The following is a 27,324-nucleotide window of genomic DNA, read 5'->3' on the forward strand; positions in this document are numbered from 1 at the left end:
TGTTTTGTTGCTCTGATCCTTGAGATACAAGAGTTGGAACTGCAGTATTCATTCACTATATAGTGTGTTTGCTATATGAGCATTGCATATTCAGTAGTGATATAACTTCATTTATTCTCTGTGTTTATTGTCTTTGAGTTACCCTAACCTTAACTGTGTTCTTCTATCAGTCTATGCTTTGTCATATGGTATTATTTGTGTCTGTGTTAGGGTATTTTCCACACACGGAAGTCTCTAATGATTGCTTTTCCTTCTTGTACACTGCTAACTTGCCATTTTTTCTTGCTGGAGTGAGCCCATCTACTACCCCATACCTTTGTCCTTTGGAGAGACTTTATTTGCTTTATAATTGCTATGTTCTTGATATACATTACTCTTGCTTGTGTGCCTTTGGGTATTATACCAATGGGCTCTCCCAAATTCACAAATGGGATTTGCTTTATTTAACTGTTCCTTCCATACATGTGTTTCAAGGATAAAGTCCCCCTTTAATTTTGGTGCAATATTGTACATGTCTGGCTCGGGGGGGTTTCATCCTATCAGATGTCTTGGGTTGAGGGCCATAGGGACATGTGATGCCCTCCATGGTAACCTGTTGTGGGATTATCTTTAGTAGGGTTTTATAAAGCATAAGGCAGCTAAGGGTAGGTCAGGTGAGGGCAGGACAAGTCAGTTCAGATCAGGCCAGGGCGATGACAAGGACAAGCTAGGTTAGGGCAAGGCAAGTCAGGATGGCGTAGGGTGAGGGCCATAGTGACATGGGATGATTTGGGACATAGCGACATGTGATGCAATGTTGTATCTGTCGTGTTTTGGGGGAGATTTAATCCTATCAGATGTCACTATAGCAACATTTTGGTCTCATTGGCGGATTTGGCCTTTTGTAGACGTTAATATAACATGTCACTATGGTAAGCTATGGGATGTCATGTCTTGTACTTGCTGTATAAAAGTGATGATTTGGGAAAGGGCCTCTATCTCCATGGGTGTTGCAGAAAACTCTGCCCTAAGAATCTCATGGGGCATTGAGGGTTTGTTACATATCAATGTGACAATAGAATGATTTGGAGCCGCTTTGTATCCGAACTGATGTGGCTAGTTTTGGGGCCCAAACAACTGCTAAATAGATAAGAGATGGGGTGACCATGGTGTCAAATAGCCACTGCTTGGCATATGGCTCTTGCAGGTATGTTTGGTGGCACTCTCTTCCTAAAACTGCTGATGATGCATGTTCCCCAGTGGGATGATCTCATGCCACCTACACCATGAAAAAGTAGCATGATGTGGCAATAAAAGTGACTCCTAAGTAAACATACGAGTTCACCACCTCCATTGGCTACCCATCCAAAGTGAAAGATGATCTTCCGGAGACGTAGGCTGATGTGTGGAAAATGAGGACCTTGGTTTTCCCAAGGTTCATTGACAATCCTATGTGTAGGCAAAAGATGTGGAGGGCTTCAGATGCCTCTGAAGCCCTCTCTTGTATTTTCAAAACCAAGACAATGTTTGTAACGTGCTCGCCTATCGGCTGTCCAAGTACGTTTTAGCGGTGCATCGAGAAACGAATCTAAGTGTCGTTGCCCGACACTCCCATGGAATGTTTCGGGGTTTGTCACCTAGGGTTTTCCGAGTCCGCCTCACATCTATTAATTTGGAAATACATTACTTACGACCGGTATTGTAGTTGGATTGGCAGAGGCTTCGTTGCTCGTTGTGGGGTTGCCATCCGTGTTCGACCTTTTCTGCCTGGGGCCATTCTCGATCTAGTCTCCCTTAGATACGAATCGCACTAGACTTCCGTGCCTTGTACTTGATTGGCAGGGGGCCAATTGGGTAGAGATCCAAGCTTGCGGGCGGAGGATAATCCTGCGGGAAAGGGTATAGGTTCATGGGCGATGGGGAAAGAACGAATGCATGTGGACACCCTCTAAGGAGGGGAAGGGGAGAAGATTCTTCAGAAAGTCTCTCTCTCTCCCTCTCTCTCTCTCTCTCTCTTCTTCCTTCTTCTCACTTCTCTTTCTTCTTCCTCTTCTTTTTCTTCTTCTTCTGCTCTCTCTCTCCCTCTCTCTTTCTCTCCCTCTCTCTCTCTCTCTCTCTCTCTCTCTCTCTCTCTCTCTTTAGCGTGTTGCTTATCATGTCGAGCCCTTCAAGGCCTCCTATCCCCTTGCGATGAGGGGGGGGGGGGGGGGGGGGGGGAGGGGATGTTTATAGGGGTGGAAGGTGGTTATTATTGGGGTGAATGAGGTAGTGGGTGGGGGGGAGTGAGGTGGCACACATGTGCCCCTCCCCCCCTATTGTCATCTCCGTCGACTTCTTCTCCTTCGTCGTGGATGTGGTCCTCTACCTTGTTGGTGCCGTCGTTATCTCCTCCACGTCATTAGCGTTGGCGCCGTTGTCTACTTCTTGCTCCCCGTCGACTTGTCATTGTGCCATCTTCCTCCTCTTTCCCCCCCGCCACCTATTGGCGACGATGGGGGGTGGAGAAGGTAAAAAAAATTCGAATTAATTTTTAATAATTTTGGGGGGGGGGGGGGGGGGGGGGTTCCCATGCGGGAGCGGGGACATTACAATGTCATCAGCATAAAACAGAATGTGGATATGAATACCTGCCAAGTTGAAACTGACTCTGCCTCCTTTGGTAATGTAGTCCGTCGTCTCATCGATCATCAGGCCAAATAAAGTAGGTGATCCTTGCTTCACTGCAATGGTGTTAGCAATCTCTCTAGACATTCCTTTGAGAGGAGAGATGCTTTTCTTAGGACATGGGATCTTAGCACCTTTTTCCTCTTCCCGACCCTCATGGTTTGGCATTATAGACCTCCTGAGTGGCTATTCCCTCAAGCTTTGTAATAGAGTTCCCCTTTTTATATAATTCTTGATATGGAAGTCCCTTACAGGGCTGCTCTATACTTGATTTTTTGCCTTGGGCACTTTGTTCTGAGGTGTGTTGATAGAAGCTTTACTTTTCTCTTGAAAAAAAAAGTGTCACAACTTAGGTATCGAAAGAGTGTTAAGTTAAAATGTCCTCATGACGCACCTATTTTTTGTTGTGGTGGTATGTACTATGGTCTTGTCATCATTGTATCTTCATTGCATTGATCAATCATGATCTGATGGAGGGTGTTGGCTATGTACACTTTGTGGCTGGGTGCAACATTGGGCTGTCTAAGTGACAAATTTTCAGGCATGGACAGCATCTTTTGTTGCTGGCTGACCTGGTTAGGCGTGACCTCATTATGCTGGCGGACCTGCCTGTTTCATGGCATTGTGATTGGCTCTTGTAGCTTTGGCAAGAAATGTCCTCGAGAGGAGTACAAATTCTTGTGGAGAAGATGAGGACAAGAACTGGGATGGTGTGTAGTAGAGAGTAGGAGCCATTGTAGAGGATGAGGAAATGAACAAAGATGGCAAGTATAAGAGTAGATTCACAAGCAAGACAGCTTAGAGTGAGAGGAGACTTGTTACTTGAGAGCAGCACTGCTATGTGAGCAGGAACGAAGCTGAATGCAGGAATTTCTGCAGCAAACTATTAAGTTTGTGATTTTCAGCTGCCAACTGTGTTTGTTAACAGGGAACGGGCTCTTGACATGGGACATAGTAGAATGAGCAGTATGGGCCAAGAATGGGACTGGGAGTGTCTGGAAATACATTTGGTTCATTCTTGCCCAGGTGAATGTAAAAATGCACCTAGGTGCTGTTATGCCTTAGAATGGCCGTTCTGTTTGTTACAATTAGGGTAAATGTCTGTTTTTGTTGTTGACACTCTTTTAAATACCATGGAGCAGAATAGGGTTGATACGTCTGATTTAAGGATAACATTCTGCTGTCAGATAAATATGTTTGTTGTGCATTTCACATGATTTTGTAATCTGACACCTCTTGTCTGTGTGAAGGCTCGAAGGCTGCTACTGGATCCTGCCATACATGCAGAGTTTACACGCATGAAGGTTGGTTGACATTTATCTTAGTTCACATGTTCCGTGACATTTGATAACTTGTTGAAGTAGTGGTGATCAGAAAACATTGCATTTTGAATTTAGTTTTCAAATTAGGGGAAAAAGGCTTTGAAATGGCTATGCTATGGTGTCAAGTCAAAATATTTAGTCAGGGGAGGATTCAGGCCTTTCCTAAAATTAATCAGGACGGCATTATCAGCTTTAGAGACACTTATCAAAGCAAACATATAGGGCCTCATCTTGTGACAGCTCAGTCATCATTTGGCCTCAAGCCTCTATGCACCTTTTGTTCAAGGAGACAAAGAGTCTTAGATGATTGTTGTTTGGTTGCACATCTGCAAGATGTTGATAACTTCTTGAGCTGCAGTAGAAAACTTTAATTTGGATAAGCTTATTGATTTTTTTGAAGATTCTGCTGTCTAGTTACGACACTGAAAATGAGATTGCTGCTGTGCAATGTCATGTAAAAGGAAGATGAACAAGCACTTAAAAACACATTTGTTGGTATATGTCATGTTGCTAGCTTTCATCAATAGAGGCATGGCTGCCTTCAATACTGTAATAGCAGCAGAGAGCTCATGTTATGTGCTGCTAGTTGTATTCCAATGCAGCTTTTTTCAGAAACTGGTTGCAGCTGGTTTTATTTTTGTGCAAGCTCAACAGGTAAAAGAATAGCCATATAGGCAAGCAATGCAGACCCACCTGACTGTTCAGCTGCACATAGATAATAAGCATTAAAAAGAGCTAAATACAGTAAACCGCAGGCTGAGCTTGCAGTAAATATGAAAACTACGTAAAGAGCATGTGTCATGACCTCTAAATGTTAAAGCATATGCCAACCAGACAATGACAAAGCTTAAACGTTAGAAGACCAGTGGCTACATTAGACACAATACATCTGATATCAAAGGAAGGTGAGTCTTGGAGACTGACAAGGTGCAGTTGTCAACTGCAGGCATCAGACAAGTCCTCTTATCTCTTGATCCTTTGATTCCATCTCCCAATTTTTGAGAGGATCTGTGTTCCAGTTGCACCCTTGCAAAGCGTGCAGAAACTTTGCACTCATGAAGACGAAATTACTGGCCTTTTGCACATTGTAATTGCTCTTACTCTTTGGGAGGTCATGGTTGTATGAGCTAGCTGCTAGACAGATGCTCTAGACAAGGAACTTGTTTAGAACCTACAACTTAGCTTCCAATATGATATGCCAATCCCTGAAGTTAAGGCTATTAGATCCAAAGTCCTCCCCACAAATAGCCCCTTGTGATAAACTTGCCTCCTGTGTGTCCATTCTATCAAATGAGTGATAGGTAAGTTGGAAGGTTATTGGTCTCTGTATATCTCATGATAGGGTCAGGGACTGAGTGGTCATCTTTGGATACATCAGCAGATATCTTGGACTGAGAGTTTGCAGATTATGGACATGAGAATGACAAGGAGGTAAGTGATCACTAGAGGCATAGCTTGGAGTGATATGCATTTCATCATGTGATAACTAAGATTGCTGAATGGCCTACTGTTTCTCTGGATGGTAGCTCCTTAAGTCTCTCAATTGTGCATAATTTAGACAAGGAGAATATATCGAGTATGTGAGTATGTATGCATATCTACATTCTATATACATATGTATCTCTTGCCTAAGGTGACAAGTTTAGATGATAAATGAGCTTTAATGGCCAAATCTTTGAACATATTTTTAGTAGGAGCTAAAAAAAAGAAAACATTGAGCCTCATACATTAGGTCAAGATTGTCAGCTCTCTTGCCTGTACATGAAGCATCATATGATGAGACAAAATCATGGAGACAGGGAACGGCCATTCCGGTACTTAGGAACAGATTAACGCATTCCGGGAGGTCTGAGCCGAGGAAATGCTGGCAAAACATTCCATCCCACTCCTTGCCCTGCTTCCGCCCGTTCCGATCTGTTCCCTGTTTGAAACGGCTGTTCTAGCGGACAATGTAAAAAAAGAAAAGGTAAAAACGTCCCGTTTCCTGCCGTTGTGCATCTCCTGTCTGTCGTCTGTGTGCGCCGTGTCCTCTTCTGCCTGCGATCTGTCGCATCTCCCCCCTTGTTGTCCGCCCTTGTCACCCACGATCTCCCTGTCCACATATGACTCCATTGCCAATGCTGCCCTTAGCGTGCTGCAGGTCAACCATCACCTGCAGGCTGCCCACACCTCTCTCTCTCTCTCATTGTTCGGACTGAGGATTCTCTCTCTCTCTCTCTCTCTCTCGTGCGCACTTCAGATCAGCCTTTGCCCCAAATTTAGGGGTGATTCAGCAGGGATTTGCTCCAATTTAAAGCATCTATGATTTAGGTTGCAATCTCCCCCAAATTTGGGGCATATTGGATCAGTTGTTGGCACTTGCCCCAAAATTTGGGGCTTTCTCAACAAGGATTGGGGCCCAAATTTGGTTGCAACGTCTCTAGATTTGGAGCATCATATGAACTTTGTTCGGTCCAAGACCTCTTGTCAGAGGCACTCATCCGTTTGAACCATAAAAGTGAAAATCTCTTCTTCGCTAGTCATAATGACTTCTTGAAGGATGTTCCCATTAGAGAATGGACCTTAGTCTTCGCATATGAACTTCTTATAGTATCTCTTGAAATGTGAACTAGTCTCCCATTCAGGCAACAACTTGTATAGAGAATCTCCCCCAAGGTAGGTAAGTGATCTATCCAAAGAGTGTAGCCTGCCAACTTTGATCTTAAATAGTGATTGAAGAGAAGAGGCTGACTCCTTTGCTCTTTGATTTCAGTTGGTGGTGGCTGATGTAAGTGAGATGAAAGTGGTCCCATGCTCTGATCATAGTAGCTGCAAATCTAACCTTAAAGCGTCTCCCTAAGTCTCCGGTCGTAGTCTCCGAAAAAATTCACGGAATGTTGGGCTGGCATTGTTCTTGAAGTCTTCCCATCAAAGGCTTCTTTCAAGGCTCCTCGCTTGGGAGATCCTTAACGATGAGCTTAGCCAATAAGGCTATGCTTTGACTCAGTGGATCTATGATTTCCAAGCCTACTCTAGATTTGGGATGTATGATGACATCCCAAGCCTCTCTCTCAGTCTCTCTTTTTTTTTTTCGTAAACTCTCTCTTTGTCTCTGTCTCTGTCTCTCTCTCTTTTTCTCCCCCAAGCTTCTCACAGCCTTTTTTTCCTCTCAAGCCTCTCCTCTCCTCTCCTCTCTCTGTCTCTGTCTCTGTCTCTGTCTGTCTCTCTCTCTCTCTAGCCTCTTCCTTTCTCTCAACCATAGTTGCACTAGTACCATGTTCGAAAGGTTTGATACTATACCATACTTCAGATACTGTACCTTACGTATTAGTACCATAAGGTACCAACTTGATGGATACATCTTTCCTATTCGAACTGCACTTTGGGATGAGGTAATTGCTCCTTATATTAATATGATTCTCCCATAAGATTAGGTTATTTGAGATTCAAACAATTTCTCTTAACCTTCTCTCTCTCAAGCCCACACTTCTCTTATTTGTATGATCATGCATGTATGATGTATCCAGTCCCATCTATTTAGTTATAAGTTGTAGGTAGTAGTGCATGTTCTGCATGTAGCATTAGGTTTTGACATATTACCGTAAAATACTCATCTTATATACTCTAATAGCATTGCTATTTAGACTTGAAATATCTATTCTATTATCTTTAGTCCCAAATAATCAAGTTATTTTTTTGGTACTAATATCGTACCTTACCTTATAAAATCTTAAGGTACCATTTAGTACCATATTTTATCGTACTGTACCATATGGTACCTTTCATACCTGACAACTATGGATAGTGGTAGTCATGGAGAGACACACCAAATAATAGTGTGAGAGCTGTGGGACCAGCCTTGCAGTGGTAGTTTGAAATTGTAACAGAGCCCTCCGGCAAGATATGGGAGCCTTTGAGGAGACATTCAAAGGGAGAGACAGTGCGTTCTACTCAAAGACACATTAGGAATCATACACTATATCCCACGCGTGACAGGAGTCAGCTTGCAAAGACCACAATAATCAAGGGTTAGAAGGATTAGCAATGTTATTCAAGGAGGAGCTACAACAGATGATCAAGGTAGTCCACAGAGATGAGCAAACTAGATACATGTGGGCTAGTGTGTATGTGTTCAAAGATGAGAGAGAGAGAGACAGGGAAACTCAATCTCCATGAATCTTCAGGTTTCCATAGCTTTCTTCATTATTCCACACTAACTGAGAAGCACACAATACAATGTAAAGTAACCTAGTCTTAGTGTTGACTAGATTGACTAACTCTAGTTAGGTCACCTACTAACACAAATCCGACTTATTCAATGTAGTCACATGGAGACAGCACACACCTAGCTGTCACAGATGTTGGTCACACATAAAGACGTACCTATTGAGCTTGACTTCTAACACTCCCCCTCAAGCTCAAAAACAAAACTCAAGTCATCTGCATCACTCCAAGTAGCTGTCTAAAGTGAATGAACTTATCTTTACCAAGTGATTTGGTAAAGATGTCTGCTGCCTGGTCTTCAGTCTTCACATGGTCCAAGTCAATTTGATCTGCTAAAACCATTTTCCTGATGAAATGGTAGTGAACCTCAATGTGTTTCGATCTTCCATGATAAACAGGATTGCTTGCTAACATGACACTGCTCAAATTGTCACAGTACAGCCTGACTTTGCTGTCCAAGTGTACCGCCAAGTCATTCAACAATTTCTGTAACCACATAGCTTCACAGGCCGCTAAGGCTACACCACGATACTCCGCTTCCATACTGGACAGTGCAACTGTAGGTTGTTTCTTACTTTGCCAACTGATCATGCTACTACCCAATCCAAATGCATAACCACTGGTTGACCTCCTGTCATACGTGCAACCAGCCCAGTCAGCATCAGTATACCCCATCAAGTCAAGGGGTTTCCCATATGCATAAAACAGCCCATGATCTGTGGTACTCTTTACATATCTCAGAATTCTCCTGACTGCATCCAAGTGTGGTTTGTAAGGCTTCTGCATGAATTGACTGATCAGCCCCACAGCATAACTCAAGTCAGGTCTAGTGATCGTGAGATAGATCAAGCTGCCTACCATCTGTCTGTACATGGTAACATTCTCAATCTCTGTCCCAACATCAATCTGCAGCTTGACATTCTGCTCTAAAGGCGTATCCATAGGCTTGCAATCAGCCATACCATATTTCTGTAACATATCCTGAGCATACTGCTTCTGTAGCAGCCATATGCCTTGAGGTGTAGAGACAATCTCAATCCCCAAAAAATATTTCAGCTCTCCTAGGTCCTTGACCTTAAACTCAGCCTGTAAACATGTCTTTACTTCAGCAATCCCGCTTTCATCATCTCCTGTAATGATTAAGTCATCAACATAGACCACTAGAAATACATAGCCACGATCTGTCTTCTTCACAAACAAACTATGATTAGCATCACCCAATCGGAAACCATGTTGCTGCAAATAACTGCTGATGCGAGCATTCCATGGTCTGGTGCCTGTTTTAGCCCATATAATGCCTTTTTCAGCCGGCATACATGTGCTGGAAATTCTGGATGCACATAGCCTTCAAGCTGTTCCATGTAAACTTCTTCCTGTAACTCTCCATTCAGAAAGGCATTCTTTACGTGCATCTGCCATAGTTTCCAGCCTCTAGCTGCTGCCAAAGCAATCACAATTCTAACTGTAGCCATCTTTGCTACAGGGCCGAAAGTCTCCTCATAATCAAGACCATACTGCTGCGCATATCCTTTTGCAACCAGCTTGGCCTTGTATCTTTCCAATGATCCATCTGATTTACATTTTACCTTATAGACCCACTTGTAGCCAATAGGTGTTTTGCCTTCAGGCAACTGTACCAAATCCCATGTGCCATTTTCAGCCAAAGCTGAATATTCCTCATCCATAGCAGCACGCCAATCCTCATCTGCAACTGCCTCATCAAACTTACTTGGTTCTCTAAAACCTGTTACTTTCGTCATATAAGCATAATGACGGGCTGAATATCCAGTGTAAGTATATCTATCAACAGGTTGTCTGACCCTCTCTGATCTCCTGAGCTATGGCTCATTGTGAGCTTGCCTCTCATGAGGCGGCACATAACGACTCTGCCTAGCACTTGGCGTCATAACAGACGGAATCCCCAATTCACTGTTTAAGCTGTCACTGCTAGATGAATCATAGCCTGGAGTGAGTGGACCTGTTACATCTTCAAAAACCTTTTCTTTTCCCTTATCTGTTCTTCCCCTCACTGACATATCCATGTCAGTGGATGCAGTAGTGTAACTGCGCAATCGTCCTGTCCAAGGACTCACTGTAGATGATACATCACCTGTTTGACCACTCATGGAAGTACTCTCTGCAGGAGTATTTTCAGCATGACTCATACTGGGTGAGCCATCAGTAGGCACTGCAACAAGATTCCCATACCAGGATGCTAACTCATCAAATACCACATCTCTGCTTATGAGTGTTTCATGCGTAGAATGTACATAACACTTATAAGCTTTCCGTTCCTGTGCATATCCCACAAACACACTCTTTACTGCCTTAGGATCCAATTTCTTCCTCTTCTCATCCGGTATATGCACATATGCAATGCTGCCAAATACCTTCAAGTGCAAAATATCAGGTTTATGACCATACAGCCTCTCATATGGAGTGACATCATGAATCCCTGCTGTAGGGGTTCGATTCAGCACATAGATAGCAGTCATCACTGCTTCAGCCCAATAACCGTTTGGCAGACATTTCTCATTCAGCATAGCTCTAGCTGATTCCATCAGGACCCTGTTTTTTCTCTCTGCAATACCGTTTTGCTGCGGTGTATAGCTACATGTGATCTGTCTTCTGATCCCATATTTAGCAAGATACCTGTCAAAGTAATTAGAGACATATTCACCTCCTCCATCTGATCTCAAACAGGATATGTAGCAGCCCAACTCATTTTCAGCATGCTTCTTGAAGTCTTTGAATGCATCAAACACATCATCTTTATGCTTCAAAACATAAAGCCAAGTGTACCACTGAAATCATCAATAAATGAGACATAATACCATGCACCTCCAAAAGAAGCGTTATGTGAAGGACCCCAGACATCAGAGTGCACCAACTGTAAAGGCCTAGTGCTGTTTTTTACATGTTTCATGAAAGGAAACCGTGCCTGCTTCCCAAACTGACATGCAGGGCATACATGACCAAAGTCGTTATACTTGAATTTAGGTAATCTAAGTACTACTTCCTTCTGTTGCATAGATTTCAGCTTTTGTACATTGACATGTCCAATCCGCTTGTGCCAAATCTCTACATCCCGAATGGCACTCTCATCATGAGCAAACATGGCTGCCTTAAGTCCCGGAATGGTCATATCCAATGTAAACATCCTGCCATCCCTTCTGCCCTTGGCAATTAACTTGCAACCATTTTCATACTCCTCAATGAAGCATCCATCTTTGTTAAATCTCACTTGCAGATTCTGTTCTGCCCTTTGACCCACAAACAAAAGATTCTTTATTATAGTCGGTACATGTAATACATCATGCAGGCCTTTCTTCTTGCCATCAGGCATCATAAGAGGAACAATTGCTTTATGCTTTATGTCATGTTGGGTGTCATCCCCAGTATATACATGACCATGTGTACCTTCAACCATCTCATCAAACCACTCTCCATGCGGTGTCATGTGGTTTGACGCTCCAGAGTCAATGTACCATCTATCATCTCTATCATGTCTCGATGCATTTTTGGATACATGCTGCATGGCAAAGAGTCTATCAACTTGCTCATCATGAGCACCACTGGAAGATGCATAGTGTTCATGCTGTCTGCCCTTTGCCTTCATATCTCCTTGCTTTTTGTAGCAATCCTTTGCAATGTGCCCATACCTGCCACAATAATGGCAATCTTTGTCCTTGTTGGACTGATCAGAAGACTGTCATGAACCAGATCCACCACCTTCACCTCGGGGTGATCTCCCCCTGCCTCTAAATCCGCCAGATCCACGCTGGCCCTTGTGTATTTGCACCATGCCAATTACCCTGCTGCTGTCCATAAGCATTACGAGTGTCACCACGACCTCGAAATGAACCATGACCTGTAAATCCTCTGCCACGCTGGCTAGAGTATAACACAGTGTCTCTACTCTGAGATGCACTAGAACCTGTATTCAAACCAAGTTTGACCTCCTCATGCAACAACAAAGCAACTAGCTCTTCCCAGGTATGGGGCTCTTCTCTAACAGAGATGGATGTGTCAAAAGCTTTGTACTCTTTCCCTAATCCATTCAAGGCAACAACAATTATATCATCTTCTGATACACTTGAGCCAATGGTAGCAAGTTGATCAGCTATGGTCTTAATCTCCGTGGTATACACCTCGATGCTCCTGCCATTCCTAGACATGTTGTTGAACTGCTGTTTCAACTGGATCTTTCGTGCATGTGTCATGGTTCCATAATTTTTCAACAGTATGTCCCAAGCATCCTTCGGAGTCTCACATCCAGTGATTTGAATTACCATAGCATCAGATATACATAGAGAAAACCAATGCAGCACCTTGCATGCTCTCTCATTCCATAGCCTATAAGTTTTTTTCTGTTCATTAGTTGGATTCGTTGCAGGCAACTCAGGAGCAGCCTCATCTCCTGTACATAGATCCCAATGACCTCTGCCAACCAAAAAGTATTTCATTCTGAACTTCCATAATGCAAAGTTCTTGTTGTCTAACTTTTCTCCAACTATCTGAGTGATATTGTCAGTCCCATGTGCATTAGCCATGATGCAATAGATTGTCTGTCAATGCCTGACTCCTTGCAAGTCGATAAGTATCACTGACCAAGTTCAGTCCACAACAGTTTATGACAGTTTTCTGCAATTAATTGCAGTAAAAAGCAGGGTATTTTAGCCCACTGATAACCCAAAATAGCCCACAAACAAGTGGTCTGAAAACTGTAAACTGTGAGTAACCAGCAGCAATTCCAAGGTCAAAACTGAGTGGTATTCATGTCATACATGTCCCAAAACTTCCCAGATAGCTGCTAGTACATTTGGCAGTCAAGACATAAGTACAGAGGCATAAAACAGTGCATAATCAGCAAGTATAAGTGACATAAATTTGCTTACAGATCACTAACAACTAATATTCTGGCAACCAAGATGTATTTCAGCTTCAAAAGTCCTCAAGACATGTCATACATTTACTTTGTAGTGGCAAGTTCAATACATGAGCATTTGAGTAGGTATAGACAACCTGTCTTCATTAATCACTGTCAAAGAGTACATGACTGTTCATAACGATGACTATTCACAACCAGCCTAAGCACTGTCAAGGGACTTATTTCAGGTTCAGATTTGGATATTCAGCAGCATCCAACGCTTTCCTCAATCCTCCATACATTCAGCATGCATATGTTAGTTCATATAGGTGATAGAAACTCCAAAGTGACATGTATTGCTTCAGCAAGATACAATGCTTGTCATTCACTGTGTATGACAGTTTTCAGCCATTAACATATTTCAGATCTGAATGATTTCAGTGAGTAACTTCAGCTCAAATGCATTTCATCAAGTACATATGTCCTCCTGGCATATACCTTTGCTCCATCGATGCTTTTGGGTATGTTTGAGGGCTCCAGATTCATGTCATAAATGCATACATGCTTTGTAATGCCTGTATACAGCAGGCCACTGTTTGTTGCAGACCTACAGTCTCTGTTCTCAGCTCATAGGTGAGCTCTCACATAAGCATTTACACCTTGTACTCTTCAAGTACCTTCCATTAGTCTCTGTCAGGCATTTAGCCACTTCATATCACTTGCATATGATGTTTTTCAGCCACGAAGATGTCTGCAGAATACAGGCGCAATTTGCGCAGATCTGTCCTCTGCTGCAGCAGCTTGATTTGATGATGGTGATGATGATGAAGCACACACTAGTGCTTAATACCCCCTTCACAAGGCTCTAAACAAGCCACAGACAGTAGCTTGAACCATAGAGTAAGCAATCACACAATGCCTACCTTCCATCACAATGACAACTTGTTTGATCTTTGAGAACCCTTGATCTTCCACTCCTGCAAGTCTTCTTGACTTCCTCCTGCTCCAGAGAGCTCAACCTGACAACGCTCTGATACCATGTTCAAAGATGAGAGAGAGAGAGACAGGGAAACTCAATCTCCATGAACCTTCAGGTTCCCATAACTTTCTTCATTATTCCACACTAACTGAGAAGCACACAATACAATGTAAAGTAACCTAGTCTTAGTGTTGACTAGATTGACTAACTCTAGTCAGGTCACCTACTAACACAAACCCGACTTATTTAATGTAGTCACATGGAGATAGCACACACCTAGCTGTCACAGATGTCGGTCACACATAAAGACGTATCTATTGAGCTTGACTTCTAACAGTATGTTGAGGAGCGCAGCTTGTATGTCACCATATGCTACTTCCCCCCTATGATGTCCATGTATGCCCCATTGAAGGGGCAATCATGATATGTGGCTTTGGACGAGGATATTTAGGAGTTCTCAAAGGAGGGAGATGTAATCTTACTAGGAGACTTTAATGCGAGGACGGCGTGTCACCAGGTGTCTTTCTTTGATTATCTAAGGTGATGCTATAAGTAGGATCTGTCAGAGTTATAGTTGGAGAGGACATTCCAAGATATGGGGAAAGTCACAGAATATGGGAGATACCTTATGGAGATGGGCACAACACACGGGATTGCTATCCTCAATGGCTTGGCTAGATACCTCCTATTGGAGGCCTTTGCATACTATCCTCATCGATATGGTGCCAACATAGTAGACTATGTACCTACTCCACTGATGTTGATATCTCATATCTAGGACCTCTCAGGATCACCATGCCTTATCGGAGTTGCAATGGATCACGCCTATCTCTCATTCACCATTGATTTCGAGTTCACTGATATGCAGACCCATCATATAGTTCATTGACACCCGAGATACTTTTTTTCCATAGATAGAGGATATTTGTGAGCTGGAGTTTCTTAGACTATCACATGACGTAGATGTTGAAAAATGGCAGCCAACTATGGAGAGAGAGAGGAGAGACAATGACAACAAGGGAGTGAGCTGAAGCAAAAAGAGAAGAGTGTACTTGCTATAGTGAAAGATAGAGTGATAGTACAACTTATATTTAGGTCAAGGGTTGACCTAACTAGCCTTCCACCCGCTAACTAGAGTTAGGTTTATTTTACTCTAGAGCCTAGTGTCACTACTTTAAGTTTCTAAGACACTAGATGTACACACCTTACATTGACACTTTAATAAGTGTCCACACGACATAAATTACATTGGGCATTGCCCATAGAATCGGCAAATTCTAACATCCCCCTGTAGTACCAATGTGATGAAGTACACGGATGTTCAATCACCAAAGGGTAACAAGTTTAAGGACTTTCGAAAAGCCTCAAACTTCTCGCGGGGTAGTGCCTTGGTGAAAATGTTTGCAACATTTTTCTGTGTGGGTACATACATCAAGCTGATCTCTCCTGCATAGCATCTCTCTTTGACATAATGGTAATGCACCTCTATGTGTTTCATGCGAGCATGAAACACAGGATTTCGTGCTACTGCAATAGCACTGTGACTATCAGAAATAATGGGTGTAGGACCCACCAATGGTAAATGTAGATCAGCCAACAATCTGTGCAACCATACACATGCCACTGTTGCCGTGAGGGCAGCCCTGTACTCAGCCTCACAAGACGGGGTAGCCACTGTAGGTTGTTTCTTGCTTAGCCATGAAATGCATCAACGGCCTAGAAAGAAACAATGTCCACTAGTGGTCTTCCTAGTGTTTGCATGACCAGGCCAATCTGAATCACAGTAAACCTGTAAGTGCAAGTCTTTCCCCCTAGGAAATAATAATGCATGTGATTGAGTACCTTACAAATATCTAAAGATCCGCTTAACAGCTTGCCAATGTATGGTCCGTGGGCTATGCATATACCTGCTCACCTGAGATACCTCGACCTGAATGTCAGGGCGTGTGTTGCAAAGATAAATAAGACAGCCAACAGCCTGGCTGTAAATTGCAACATCAGACATCTCTTCACCATCATGCATAGACAGCTTTAAGCCTGACTCCATAGGAGTGCACATAGGTTTGCAATCTTGCATACTAAACATATGTAATAGCTTATCCACATATTGTGATTATGACATGATGATACCATGCTGATTTTGGGTGAATTGAATCCTTAAATAATAGTGTAGGCAGCCCATATCTGACATAGCAAATGCATGTTTAAATTCAGCCTTAGAATCTGCAATTTTTTCTTTGGTAGGTCCAGTGAGCAGCATGTCATCTACATAAAGAATGATAATCAGCAAGTCCCCCCCCTCATTCTTAATGAATAAAGTGGGAGCAATTGGATTGTTTTTGAACCCCTTGCTAGCCAAATAAGCATCAATTTTGGAGTACCATGTATGAGGAGCCTGTTTGAGACCATAAAGAGCTTTATGCAGCTTGCATACCATATGCTCTTTTTCTTTAGCCACAATCCCTAGAGGTTGGGACACATAAATATCCTCATGCAAATCCCCATTCAAGAATGTTGTCTTAATGTCCAACCGATGTACTTTCCAGCCATAATTTGCAGCCCTAGCAATCACACATCTCACCGTACTCATATGGGATGTAGGAGCAAAATTTCTTCATAATCTATGCTCTTCTTTTGTGCATAGACTTTTGCTACCAACTGTGCTTTGTAGCTGTAAATTGTACGATCAGCCTTGTGTTTGAGTTTAAAAACCCATTTTGTGCCAATGGCCTCCTTGCCAGGTGGTAAATCCACAATATCTGATGTAGAGTTAGTGGCAATAGAGTCTAACTCATCTTGCATGGCTTGCATTCAATGTACGTCTTGCCGAGCTTTGTCCAAGGAAGTAGGCTCATCATCATCCAATAGTGAGCTCATAAACACATGCTCATCACAATCATCTACTTTTGTAAAATCAATCAAATGTGCCCCCCCCCCCCCCCTTGAATCATTTGCTGCATTTTTGGCAGCCCTTCTAGTGCATTGAGGTACAGGAGCATCCATTTTACTCTCCTGGAGAGTTTGTAACAGCTATCTTAGGACTGTTTTTTACTGCATTTACAACAGCCCTTTCATGCTGTACGGCTTCTTCCATTGCATGTGGCAAACCATTCTCGATACCCTACTGTTTGGGAACATATGGTGCAGCAACAACTTGCTGTATTAAGTCTGTCCTGCCATTTACAGTAGGCACAGACTCCAAAGTAAGCGGCAAAAGACCCTAAAACACATCACCAATGTCATGGGTGGCTGGCATTTGAAACTGATAATGTGAAAATGCAACATTTTCAGCAAATTGGACATCCCTACTGACAAAGACTTTCTTTGTGTGGGGTCATACAAGCGATAGCCCTTACTCCAATAAATATGCATTTTACAGCCTTGTCATCAATCTTCCCACAAAGCTCTTTCGGAACATGTGCATAGACTATGCAACCAAACACCGAAAGTAGTCTACTTTGGGTTTCTTGCCATGCCAAGCTTCGAACGGTGTGATTGTCTTCAGTGCCTTAGTGGGTGCACGATTCAACACATGATTTGCACACTGAAGGCCTTCTAGCCAAAATTTATGAGGTAGCCCCTTGCTTTTTAGCATACAACAAGTCATCTCCATAAGAGTCTGATTCTTCCTTTCAGCAACACCATTTTGTTGAGGAGTCATTTTAATAGTGGCTTGATGCATAATGCCATGATTAAGTAAATATGTCTCAAAAGTAGAAGACATGTACTCTCCTTCTCTATTTGTACGAAGTGTCTGTACTTTTAAGTCAGTTTCATCTTTAAGCTTTGTAATAAGATGTTTGAAATGCATGAATACATCGGATTTTGCCTTCAGCCCATACACCCATGTATACCGAGAGTAGTCATCAATAAATGTAATAAAGTATTGATGACCTCCAAGTACACGTGTCCTCATGGGACCACAAACATCAGAGTGATTAAGTTGCATTTTTCGGACAACACGCACGGCACCATCCTTTTTGAAGGCAAACCTATGGATCTTGCCCAAAATACAACCCTCACATGCATGTGGAGGTGGAGTCTCCCCTGGAGGCAATGCATCTACCATATGACACCTCTGAAGGGTCATCAAACTCCCAAAGCTCATGTGTCCATAGCGAGCATGCCATAGCTCTGCATTTTGCATAGTGGGCGAAAGAGTAGTGACTGCTAAAGCATCATGAGACTGTTTGTCATATGTATCCAACAAAAATAGATCCTTATGCAGGGTGCCGGACAGCCTAAGTGCATAATCTATCTCTCTGTCTCTAACAATGCATTTGTCGTCCTCAAAGATGACTTGAAAGTCATGCTTATTAAAAGCAGAGATAGACAACAAGTTCTTTGTAATGCCAAGTACAAACAAGACATCTAGAAGCATAAAATCACAACTGTTTGCAGTAATAATAGTGGCTGTCCCAATGTCACATACATCATAACTGCTGCTGTTCGCACATGTAACACGCTTCCCAATAGGGACTGAATGCAAAGAGGTAAACAAACACTTCTTGGAAGTGATGTGCTTTGATGTCCCACTGTCAAAATACCATGTTTGTTGTATTTCAGCAGTATTAAATGTTGAATCAGCCATTGAAGAATCATAACTGCATGTGAGAAATGCATAGTCCTCCTCTACAAAGTTGGTTGAAGTATCATCATCGGTAGATTTGCTGGCTGATGTTTCTTGGATAGCCAAACCAGAGTTCTTTTTCTTCTCTTTGGCCAATCTCTTTCTGCATTCATCGATATAGTGACCGGGATTATTGCAATAATGGCATTTCCCCTTCTTTTTAGTCTTTTCTGTGTCTTGGACAACCTTATTTGATGTTTGTCAGCATCACCCTTTTGCTGATTTTTTACATTTTGCTTGACTTTGCCTTTGCCTTTGAACTTGAAAGCATAGCCACATCACCTTAACGCAATGCGGCATTCTTCCAAGTCTGTTCCTCTTGCAGCAAGAGGCCTTTCAACTCCACAAATGTAAGGGGCTGCTGCCCCCTCCTCAAAGACAACATCAAAGAGGTGTGGAAACCAAGATATGACTCTAGAAGAGAGTTCAGTGTGATGTTTACCAATTCAGCATTCTGAATGAGCTCATCAACATTGAGTAGTTGCTCACACAAATCGTGTATATGAGTAAGGGGCTTTGTCATGCTATCACCTTCATCGATGGTCACATTGGCCAACTCTCTGCGGAGATAGGATATTGTGGCCTCATTGCGTGCTGCAAACATATTTAAGTATATCCCATGCTGATTTTGAGGTCTTACAAGACCGAATGTGTGGAATAATTGCCCTTTTCACTAACAAGACAATCAAAGAAACTGTTTGTGTATCTTTTGAGTCCCATTTCTTGTGATCCTCGGTAGGAGGGAGAGGAGGGGCAACAACAATAGTAGCACCAATACCACCACGAGAAGCACCAACAAATTGTTCTCGAGCGTTACGCAGAGGTGTCTGAGGTGGAAGACCTCTTAGTCGCGGCAAATCACTTGTTACGTAGTCCCACAAGTCCTTCGCCACAGGAAGGTTACGGACCATAAAACTTCATAGTGGTAGTTTGAGCCATCAAGTTTGTCCTCTGGAGTGAGGACACCAAGGATGTTGCTCTGATCATTATTCCCTTGATGTGCCATGTTGTGAATGATAGACAAAAATCTGTAGCCAAATATTTCAATGCTGAAGTATAGAGTATACTCCTTAGAGTACCATAATCCCCCATGGGATTAAGAAACAAGTACCAAATTGTCACTCAAATGCCATAGTGTGCAGAATGCCAACCAAATTAGTACTCAGCTAGTAAATTACAGCACTATATTGCTGTACCACACCTGCCTCGAAATGTGTGTCCATAAAAATACAAAATACAGCAACTTAATGTTGATTCTTACCAAAATTTACTGAATTTTCCCAAAATTCTTTGCCTAATCTGATTGTAACAGCACTTAAATGCTGCTGTATTGCTTGTTGCTTGCCTTGGCATGTGTGTCAGGCAAAAGCCCCGAATTTTTTGTAAAATTTCAAAGAAATTGAAGAAATTTGTACCTTATAGTTGGAATTTCTGCAGAAATGTGACCTTAGGATACGTGTCAACAGTGAACAACAGCATAGAATCGGCAAATTACACAAATTACATTGGGCACTGTCCATAGAATGGGAAAATTCTAACAGTAGATCTCGATGTTCCGTTAGAGGAGCTAACTTAGTAGTTTAGTGAGGCCTTGTACACTGTTGTGGGTGTAGCCTTTCCACACTTAGGACACACATAGAGAGTCTCCATTGAGGTGACACCTTGCAATAGTTAGTATGATGATGAGTGGCCCAAGAATAGAGCACAATTGCAGAGAGAGAGAGAGAGCAATTGGATCCACTACCCACACGCAAGCATAGAAACTCTTTAGATGCCTCACACAACGGAAGAAAAGAGGATTCTTAGCCTAGTTGGAGCTTGACCTATATCAGTTGTTCTTGAGTCAGATTTCTAGAAAGGCTTGGAGGCTCTTTAGAGAGCACTCCCTAGTCACATCTATTACTTCTACTACTATATGGGAGGAGTATGTAGCTAGTCTTTTTACTGTAGAGGGTCAACCACCTCTTCTTGATCCAACCAAGCCTTCGTTGTCTAGAGACTATCACTTTCTCTACAAAGAGTAGGGTCTCGGACGCCATTGATAGACTTAGCAAAGACAAGGCACATGATCATGATGGATTAGTAGCCAAGCACCTAATTCATGCTAGAGATGTTTTTTATTGTCAAGTTAGGGGACCGTACTTTACCTAGTAACTATTGAACTATCATGGTTGGGCATACACTGGCTATATGTTTCCATCCTTGAGCATGAGTTGAGTAGTTGGGCAGAGATTTGGGGTCTTAAAGCACAGGGATAGGTTGGCTTTAGGAGAGGTTTCTCCACATTCAATCATATCTTTACACTCAGAGTGATCATTGAAGAGGGAAGGGGCCACGACGACAGACTTACTGTGTCTTTGTGGACTTCCACAAAGCCTTTGACACAGTGCCAAGAGAGAGGTTGATACACAGACTGCATTCCATGGGAGTATCGAGCTCAGTTTGGATATTTTAGCGTTGTATGAGAGAGTTGTGGATAGAGTTTCGCCACTTGAAGGCCTTTCAGTACGTAATCATTCCACCACTGGGGTGAAGTAGGGATATCCTCTATCTCCAACATTAGTTGGCTTGTACATTGATAGCATCGTTGATTATATCTCATAGGGAGGAGATAGAGAAGCTCCACTAGTTGGCACCTGGACATCTCTCCTACTCTATGCAGATGACATTGTATTGATAGTTGCCTCTCCAAAGGGACTATAGAGACACTTGGATGTATTACACTCCTATGCATTGGAAAGTGGGCTTTTTGTGAATCTTGATAAAAACGAGGTGATCATATTTAATACTAGACGACAGTGGTTAGGAGATCAGCACTTAGACTGACATATGGACAAGAGGAGTTGGGAGTGTGTGGATTCTATACAATGTACATACCTAGGAGTCTTATTCACGGGGTCCACCTTTTCTATGCAAGAGGCAACAAACACTAGACTTACTTGTGGATACACATCACTAGGTGGTGTGAAGAGGATGTGCTCACAGGTATAGTTCCAAGAACCTCGCACCAAGTTGTGGCTCTTTGATACACCGGTCATATCCATACTACTCTATGAAGTATAGATATGGGGGCCTCGTCTTTACCATCATAGTAGATTAGGGCGCACTTGCGACGGTGATGGAGGTCGATGGAGGGACCCTTGGTGCCCATGATATCCAAGATGATTAAATGTAAGGCCTCAGTTCCACATGAGATCATTAGAGTTGACCTAAGGGGAAGCATCTACAACAAACATGGGGTCTACATTGAGGATTTCAAGCAAGATTGGATCATCCTCTTCTCCTGATTTGGGGCAAACAGGGCAGCCACTTGATTCTTTCAAAATTTTTGGTCTTTGAAGATTGGAATCATGGGGCTTTTGACTCTTGATGTCTCCTAAGGCTTCTAGGCATTGGATTTTGCCAAAATTTGAAGGTCTTGCTTCAATATTGCAAGAATGGAGCTTGATTTTGATGTTGCGAGTATATGGATAGCTTATGCAAGCTCAAGTACTATAATTTATTGTGGTTGATGATGCATAGTATCCTATAATTGGAAGAACCTCTGATAATTTTCAAGGGGCAGTGAGAAGGCATAATGGAAGGTTATGTAGCACTGTAGTTTGACTTAGTTTTGTTGTTCATAAATCAGGAGGCAAGCTAACTTTTGTCTCATAATGGTTGTCATGGTCGTCCTCAAGTCTTGGTTTCGGTAGCTTTAATTTATTTGCAAACCAAACCTACCCGTACAGTGTCAACCCTTAATGTATACAGAAATGAGACTATGTTATAAGTAACCATTGATCCATTTCTAGGGCAGCTTATATCAATCTAGTGCTTCTTCAACTGTACTTCATAAAGCTTGTGCTTAGAATTTGTTTTCACTAAACCCTTATACAAAAGTTAAAATTGGATCACATATTCAAAGCCATTGATTATTATTAGCTTGGGGCAGCCTGCAAAACCAAGTTCATGGTTGCATCTCATAATGTACAGTTGGAAAAATGCAAGATGCTCGATGGTTCACCAAAACAGGATTCTACATCTTTCTAAAGTTTTCAACACTAAGGTTTATGCAATATGGTCAAAAGAGTCTTTATATAAATGTTAATTGTTTGTTGATGCAGAAAGAGCTGGAAAACGCAGAAAAGAAAGTGAAAGAGCTACAAGATGACCTTGGAGCTGTCCAGTTTACTCCTCACAGCAAGAATGGAAAGATGTTGATGGCAAAATGCCGCACTTTGCAGGAAGAAAATGAGGAGATTGGGCGTGAAGCATCTGAAGGCAAGGTCAGTGTTGTGAGCTCTTTGAAAAGTTCTCTCTCTTTGTAAGGTGGCAATGTGACTTTACTCACTCCTATGTCTTAGTTCATCAAAAGGGGACAATCTAATGACATACAGACTGAATTTTAGAACTTACAAGAGAGACTGTCTAGTCTCTCTAGGGTCAGTTCTCACGAGGGCCTGGTTGCAGAATCAGTTCTAAAGAAAAACTTGGCTGCATAAGGTGAGGCTACGTAAAGATCAATCATTTTTGAATTTCAGTCCTTGATTGCCAGAGCCTCTCTTCCATTTACTGCATTGGCAATCTGAAGGGAAGAGATTTGTATTCCAGCCTCAATATTGCAGGGCAGCTTACTTTTGCTAAGCTACCTCAGACTTGGCCTAAAAGCCAATCCCATATTATTGGGAAATTTCGCTCAGCATTCATACAGCCCCAAAGTTTATTCTTCATAAAGCTTATGGAGATACAGAACTTGAGAGTTTTTGGTGGGAAAACTGTCTCAAGAAGTTTTATAAAAGCAGATCCTCGGCTTCCACCACTCTTTCATCTTATTCTATCCCTTCTCATGCCCTGCTACCTTGTGTTTGCATCAGCATCCATTGCCCTCATCGCCATTGCCTGATGCCTCATTGCCCAGCCCTCATCCTGCACCCTTGTGGTCATCTCCTGCTGCTTTGTGACCTGTTGCTGCTGCTGGCAACATTGTCTCAACCTTGTAATTTCCCCTGCCTGTTGTTGACATCTTTTGCTGTTGGGTTTCATCTTGCTGTCTGGCACCTCCTGCACCTCCTGCTGCTGGTTGACTGCATCCAGTCTGTTGCATTGCTGTTTCAGCCATCCTTTCGACCAACAGGCTGCTGAATTTTGCTGCCCTTCTGCACTTCTCAGCGTTGATGGGGGCACTCCTACAGCCTGGTCATCTATGTTTGGCCTCCTGTGCTGCCATTATTGCTACCATCAAATCCTGCATTAAGTTTCATCGGTTTGCTGTGTTCAGGATCCATAATAGAGGATGACACTCTCGTTCAGCTTCTCTTAGCTTGCTCCCATGAGGGAGAGTGATTGTGAGGCAACCCTCTGCTGTTTGAGCATCCGTTGCATCATACGTAGAATTCTCTGCTTGCTTATTGAGTTTCATTTCATCATTCATTCTCTCGCTTGTGCCTTTATGTGTTTTTGTGTTCATTTGTTAATCATGTTCATACAGTCCGTGTTTCCTGTACAAAACTCTACAGTATCCTCATGCTAATTACTATATCAAGAAGTACCAACAAAAATTGGTGCTGCCCAGTACTTTGCCAGAAGTGTGGTGAAATTAATTGATTTGGTAAAGGGCCTACTATTTAATGTCATCATCTCTTCTTGCGGTGACCTATAATGTGCTGCTGAGGTTCAGCCTCCTCCTCTAGGGTTTTAATAAATCAGGTTTGTACATCAGACATTGTTTTGTTGGTGGAGAAAAGTAATAGCTCGAGAGGTCAAATTCCATGAGTTTTCAAATTGCCTCTCTCTCTCTCTCTCTCTCTCTCTCTCAGAGGGGGATTTAAGGGGGTCCCACTCATCGTGCAGTCCTTTGCATGCCTTGATGAAAGGCCTTTGCATTCTTCATCACCCCTTGGATGGGGTGGTAGACATTGAGCTGCCATCTCACTTATTGATACCGAGGATGGAGAGGTTCTACCTAGATTGAGGCCTTGGATATTTCAGCTGTGATGGGGTGGTCGGCATCGACCTGCCACCTCACCTATTGATACAGAGGATTGATAGGTTCTCCCTAGATCAAGCTCTTGGATGTTTCAGCCATGATTTGGTGGCTATGCCTTCGAATTCTCATCAGCATGGAGGCACGGGTGTAGTGGCTTCTCTCCCAAGGTCTAGTTTCAGGAACCATCAACACACCTTGTGTAATATTCTTTCTTATAGGTTTCCTTTTCAAGTGAAATACTTGGAGTAGTAGGTGGAGAATGTTCTTCTCTTGGCATGAGAACGGCTCTTGAGATACCAAAGTCATTAAGTGCATTGTATTCCATTAATTCCTATTTTGATTTCCATTGACAGCCCTAAAAAGACTTTATTTGTATCATTTATTGGAGTCTAGGTGCCACTTGAGAGAGTTGTGGTGCCACCCTAGATAGTCATGTGACTTTTGTGCCTCATAAATAGAGCATTCATCCATGTGCACACCAGACCCTCTCATTCATTTTTCATCGTTTCCCCATCGCAACTTCAGCCTCTGCCATCTACCACTTCTGGTCTCACCACTACCTTGGCACATATCTTAATTCATGGTGCTGTTTGATTGGTCGTGATGTGTCACCAGCAGGCAATTTCATTTTGGAGGCCTTCTTACATCGCCATTAGATCTAGACACTCCAGATTGCTGTGTTTTGTGTCCACACAACCTTGTGATCATCTCCATTGCTGCATTTGCTGGTTTCACTTCTCGCGGTACTGGTACAACAGATCACTAGGCCGTAGTTTCCAGCCATTAGCCACTTTATGGAGGCTGTGTTTCCAATAGATTTAGGCTGTCTACAATAGGTTACAACCTCTTTATCAGCCCTACATTGGATACCTGCATTTCTGGGGTTTCTTTACTTTTGAAGGGCTTCCCAATAGTACCAATGTACAATGACTTGCATGGAGAGATTATCACCAACATTCTTGCGTTTTCTTCTCGAGCTGGCTGCCCAATAGTCATCTTGATTGCAGCCATCATTCTAGAGAGATTTCAACATATCCTTCATCTAAGACAACTGATGAGGATTGTATTTTGCTCCCTCTACTACTATCCTTCATCTTCTAGTGTCTACTCTAACATTCCATGGCCTAGAGGATTGCATTTCCCTCCCTCCATAGAGCAACTCTTTCCTTGTCATTAACACCTCTTCTTGGACGAGAACTGCGTTCTGCTCCCTCCATAGAGCAACTCTTTCGTTGTGATTGTCACCAGGTGGAGATACTTTTTGCAGTTTCGTTCCTTGTATAAATCTTTTATTTTTATTTTCTTTAGTTGTTGTTACTTTTTACCCCCAGAGTTCTCTTGGATTAAGCCGAGATCTTTGCATGGCTAGAAGAGGCAGCCATTGGGACGAATTGGACTAATGGTTTGTGTGAGCCTTGGACCGGATTGAAGGGGCACTGAAGAATAGAATTCCAATGGTTTGAGACTATGTGCTTAGTCACTGGAGATGATGCAAGACAATGAACCTGGCCAAGACAGAAGATACACAAGTGAGAATACCCATGGAATGAAAGTCACTATAACTGAGCCACATTACACTTTTTGATGTGCTTGCAATGATAAAAGTTGCTCAGAACAACTTGAGGAATGTAGGGGTCACCATTCTCTAAAATTTAGGGAGTTACTATTTTTGGATCCCAGAATCAGTTCACGTAATTATCTTTGTTTTTGCATGACTATTAATTCTCTGGTCTGTGCCAAGGTCAAATTTTGCACCGATCATGGAGAATTTTAGACTAGAAGGTGTAAACAGGAAAATTGTTACATGTATGCCATGTGGCATAAATTTTCAAAAGAGAGGGAGAGAGTGCATTAAAAAAAAACGTAATAGGTATGAGGGGCAGATCGGAGAGTGAAGTTTTTGAGGAGCTGAGGACAGATTGCTGCAAGTACATCATCTATGGAGAGTATTTCTTCGTCTCTGACTCATGTACGGAGGTAGAGCTTGCTCCTTGTGGTCAACTCTCTCTCTATTCTCAGAGGAAATGCTCTGCATGATGGGCTGATTCTATCGAATGTACAATTCTATGTTTTCTTTGCACTTTTGCCGAGGCAAGAGCTTCACTGTCTAGGTTCAGGAGCAGCTGATGGCTTCTCCAATGCAAGAACTAAAGAAAGTGATGACCATGGCACATAGGAACATGGTTTTTCAGCTGTGATTTAGTGCTGTTTATGGGATTGTTTTACTGCTGGAATGATGCCAGGGTAAAAGGGATGTTGTTCCGGATATGCTGGACAGTAAAAACAATAAATACAGAGTTGTGTATACTGCAATTCTGCACATGAATCATTGAGTTATAGTCACAGAAAGTGTTTTCTTGAAAGGGATGTTATTCTGGATATGCGGGATAGTAAGAACAATAAATACAGAGTTCTGCAGACTCCAATTCTGCACATGATTTATTGAGTAATGGTCACGGAAAATGCTTTCCTAAAAGGAATGTTGTTCTGGATATGCTGGACAGTAAGAACAGTAAATACAGAGTTTTGAAGATTGCAATTTTGCACATGAATTATCGAGTTATGGTCATAGAAAATGCTTTCCTAAAAAGGATCTTGTTCTAGATATGCTGGACAGTAAAAACAGTAATTACAAAGTTCAGCAGACTGTAATTTTGCATATGAATCATTGAGTTATGGTCTCAGAAAATGCTTTCCTAAAAAGGATGT

At 42.4% G+C, this 27,324-nt stretch overlaps 1 protein-coding gene across 5 annotated transcripts in view; it reads left to right on the plus strand.

The window, feature by feature from the left end:
* Nucleotides 1-27,324, plus strand: part of FIP37 (FKBP12 interacting protein 37) — a 206,356-nt gene that overhangs the window by 106,053 nt on the left and 72,979 nt on the right. For all 5 annotated transcript variants that reach the window (XM_087693729.1, XM_087693724.1, XM_087693740.1 and 2 more), the window contains 2 exons: nucleotides 3,894-3,947; nucleotides 22,754-22,915. In XM_087693729.1, the coding sequence (XP_087549855.1) occupies nucleotides 3,894-3,947; nucleotides 22,754-22,915 (216 nt within the window). The remainder of the gene's footprint in view (nucleotides 1-3,893; nucleotides 3,948-22,753; nucleotides 22,916-27,324) is intronic.

The sequence above is a fragment of the Lygodium microphyllum genome, chromosome 2, assembly GCF_053477565.2.
Source record: "Lygodium microphyllum isolate KBCC chromosome 2, Lygodium_microphyllum_v1.1.10, whole genome shotgun sequence".
NCBI lineage: Eukaryota > Viridiplantae > Streptophyta > Polypodiopsida > Schizaeales > Lygodiaceae > Lygodium > Lygodium microphyllum.